Source organism: Dictyostelium discoideum (assembly GCF_000004695.1).
Source record: "Dictyostelium discoideum AX4 chromosome 2 chromosome, whole genome shotgun sequence".
NCBI lineage: Eukaryota > Evosea > Eumycetozoa > Dictyosteliales > Dictyosteliaceae > Dictyostelium > Dictyostelium discoideum.
The window spans coordinates 4,188,755-4,191,254 of NC_007088.5; the positions used below are offsets into that span (position 1 = coordinate 4,188,755).

At 18.6% G+C, this 2,500-nt stretch overlaps 2 protein-coding genes across 2 annotated transcripts in view; both read left to right on the forward strand.

Annotated features, from left to right (window-relative positions):
- Positions 1 to 451: 451 nt before the first annotated feature.
- Positions 452 to 729, forward strand: DDB_G0274849 (hypothetical protein; the record flags this gene model as incomplete). The annotated part of the gene is made up of 2 exons (XM_638947.1): positions 452 to 454; positions 544 to 729. 2 exons carry the CDS (start codon positions 452 to 454, stop codon positions 727 to 729), a joined length of 189 nt encoding a protein of 62 aa, XP_644039.1.
- A 341-nt stretch (positions 730 to 1,070) lies between these two features.
- Positions 1,071 to 2,500, forward strand: part of DDB_G0274851 (hypothetical protein) — a gene marked incomplete at both ends in the record, with an annotated part of 3,162 nt that continues 1,732 nt past the window's right edge. Inside the window, 3 exons of the mRNA XM_638948.1 lie at positions 1,071 to 1,073; positions 1,429 to 1,527; positions 1,560 to 2,500. The exon at positions 1,560 to 2,500 is cut by the window's right edge and continues 1,308 nt beyond it. Of these exons, the coding sequence (XP_644040.1) occupies positions 1,071 to 1,073; positions 1,429 to 1,527; positions 1,560 to 2,500 (1,043 nt within the window). The remainder of the gene's footprint in view (positions 1,074 to 1,428; positions 1,528 to 1,559) is intronic.

Here is a 2,500-nt window from a genome sequence, read left to right on the forward strand (position 1 = left end):
TAATAATCTGATAAAACGAAAAGTAAGAATTTAAACCCTTCTTTTCTCCCCCATGCTTTTGCATTTAGTCCTCCACGTCCAGATAGTTAGGGTATCAATCTTTTTTTTTTTTTTTTGGTGATTACTTGTAAATAATAAAAAAAATTAATAAAAAAGTTAAAAAAATTCAAATAAAATCAAAATTTTTTTTTTTTATTTGTATTCTTCTTTTTAAAGGTCTCAATTCAAATAGATAATAATAATAAATTAGTTAATTTTGTAGTTTTTGATAATAAAAAAAAAAAAAAAAAAAAAAAATACTGACACTACAAAAGTTGTATTCTGAAAGAAAGCACACCAAAAAAAAAAAAATTAAAATAAAATAAAATTAATAATAAATTAAAATAAAACAAATAAAAAGAAATTAAAAATTCATCACAGTAAAAAAAAAAAAAATTAAAACAATAAAAAAATGGTATTTTAAAATATAAAATAAAAATAACTATTGATAATAAAGCTAACAAATAAACTTATTTAAAAAAAAAACAAAAAAAAAAAAAAAAGAATAAATTTAGGGCATTAGTTTTAATTATTATAATTATTTTTTATAGTAACTCGGTATTATCTGAACATAAATATAATCAATGTTATATGGATTGTTTAGAAAATGCTGGTTGTTCTCAAAATATGAAAAAAAGTGATATCTGTAATATTTTAACTCACGAATGTAATCTCAATTGCGATAACTAAAACAAATAAAAATAAACACCCTTTTTACAATATTGAATTATTTTGTTTTTATTGTATTTTAATTAATTTTTTTTATTATTTTTTTTTTTTTTATTTGGTGGTAAATTATATAATTTACATTTTTTTAGATTGGCAATGATAATTAATTGTTAAACATAATAATTTATTATAATTTTATTTTCAAATAATGGTTTATTAATTATTTTATACTTTTTTTTTTTTATTATTGATTTTTTTTTTTTTTTTTTCTTTTTTTTTTTTTTTTTTTTTTTAAAAAAAAGAAGTATAAAAAAGAGGAAAAAGAATAAAAATTAAATTTAGTAAAAATTAAAAAATTCAAAATGGTAAGAATTTTCCTTTTTTTTTTTTTTTAATACTAATTAGTGTTTTTATTAATTTTTAATTATTAGAATTATAAATTATTATTAGTTGCAATTATTGCATTTTTAGCATTAATGTCATCAAATCAAATTTGTATGGCAGATGTTGAAAGTGATCACAAAGAATGTATCAAAAAATGTTTGAAAGATAATGGTTGTTCAGATGATGATGGCAAAGAAATCGATAAAAAAGAATGTATTAAATATACTTTCAAATGCCCAAAAGATTGTTTAATTAAAGATTAAAATAAAAATCATTTAATTAGTACTTGTAAAACTTTTTTTTTTTTTTTTTTTTTTTTCAAAATATTAAAAATAGATCAATTTTTTTTTAATTTTTCAAAAAAAAATATCTTTGCCATTTTTTCCCTTTTTTTTCCGGCCTTTTTTTCAATTTTTATTTTTTTTTCACAAAAATGTAAATTTTTTTTTTTTATTTATTTATTTAAGAAACAACAAATGTCTGAACTAAATGAAGAACAAATAAATAATTTAAATTATTTATTTTGGAAAGTTTTTAAAAATAAAATCTTATTTAAACAAATATTTAAAGCATCCTCATTTAAATTAGGAATCTATTCCTATTATGAATGTAACAAATATGAATGGATGGTAAGGAATGGATATCTAGAATTATTAAAAGATAAAGTTTTTAGAAATGATAAAAATTTAATAATAGATAAAAACTATATGTTTACAGTTTTTAAAACTGATAATCAATCATTCTTTTCAACTTTATTTAAAAACTACTCACATTTAATCTTTGAAAAAGTTGAAAAACCAACACCATCATCATCATCATCATCATCATCATCATCATCATCATCATCATCATCATCATCATCATCATCATCATCATCATCATCATCATCATCATCATCATCATCATCATCATCATCACCACCACTATCAACATTTCCAAATCTAGTTGAATCCACAACTAATAGTTATGGATCACTTGATATATCAAGATACCTTTTAAATGATAATCTAAAATCAAATGAAAAAAATAGATCTATTGAACCTGACCAAATTCAAATTTCAAAAAATACTATTGAATTGATTATTAAAAATAATAATTTATCAGCATTTCAAGTGATAACTAATAAAAATATTAAATATGAACCAACATTTTCAAATTTAGTTGGGTCAATTAACTATGGATCATTTGATATATCAAAATACATTTTAAATAATTATTCAAATGAATTTAATAAATTTCAAACTGATCAAATTTGGGAACTTTCAATTGGATATAAGTATTTAAAAAATGATTTAAATTTAATAACCTCTAAAGATATTGAACTATATATTAAAAAATGTAATTTCTTTTTTTCAAATATTTTAAATAATGGGTCGTCAATAAAATTAACAATTCCTGAACCCCCTAA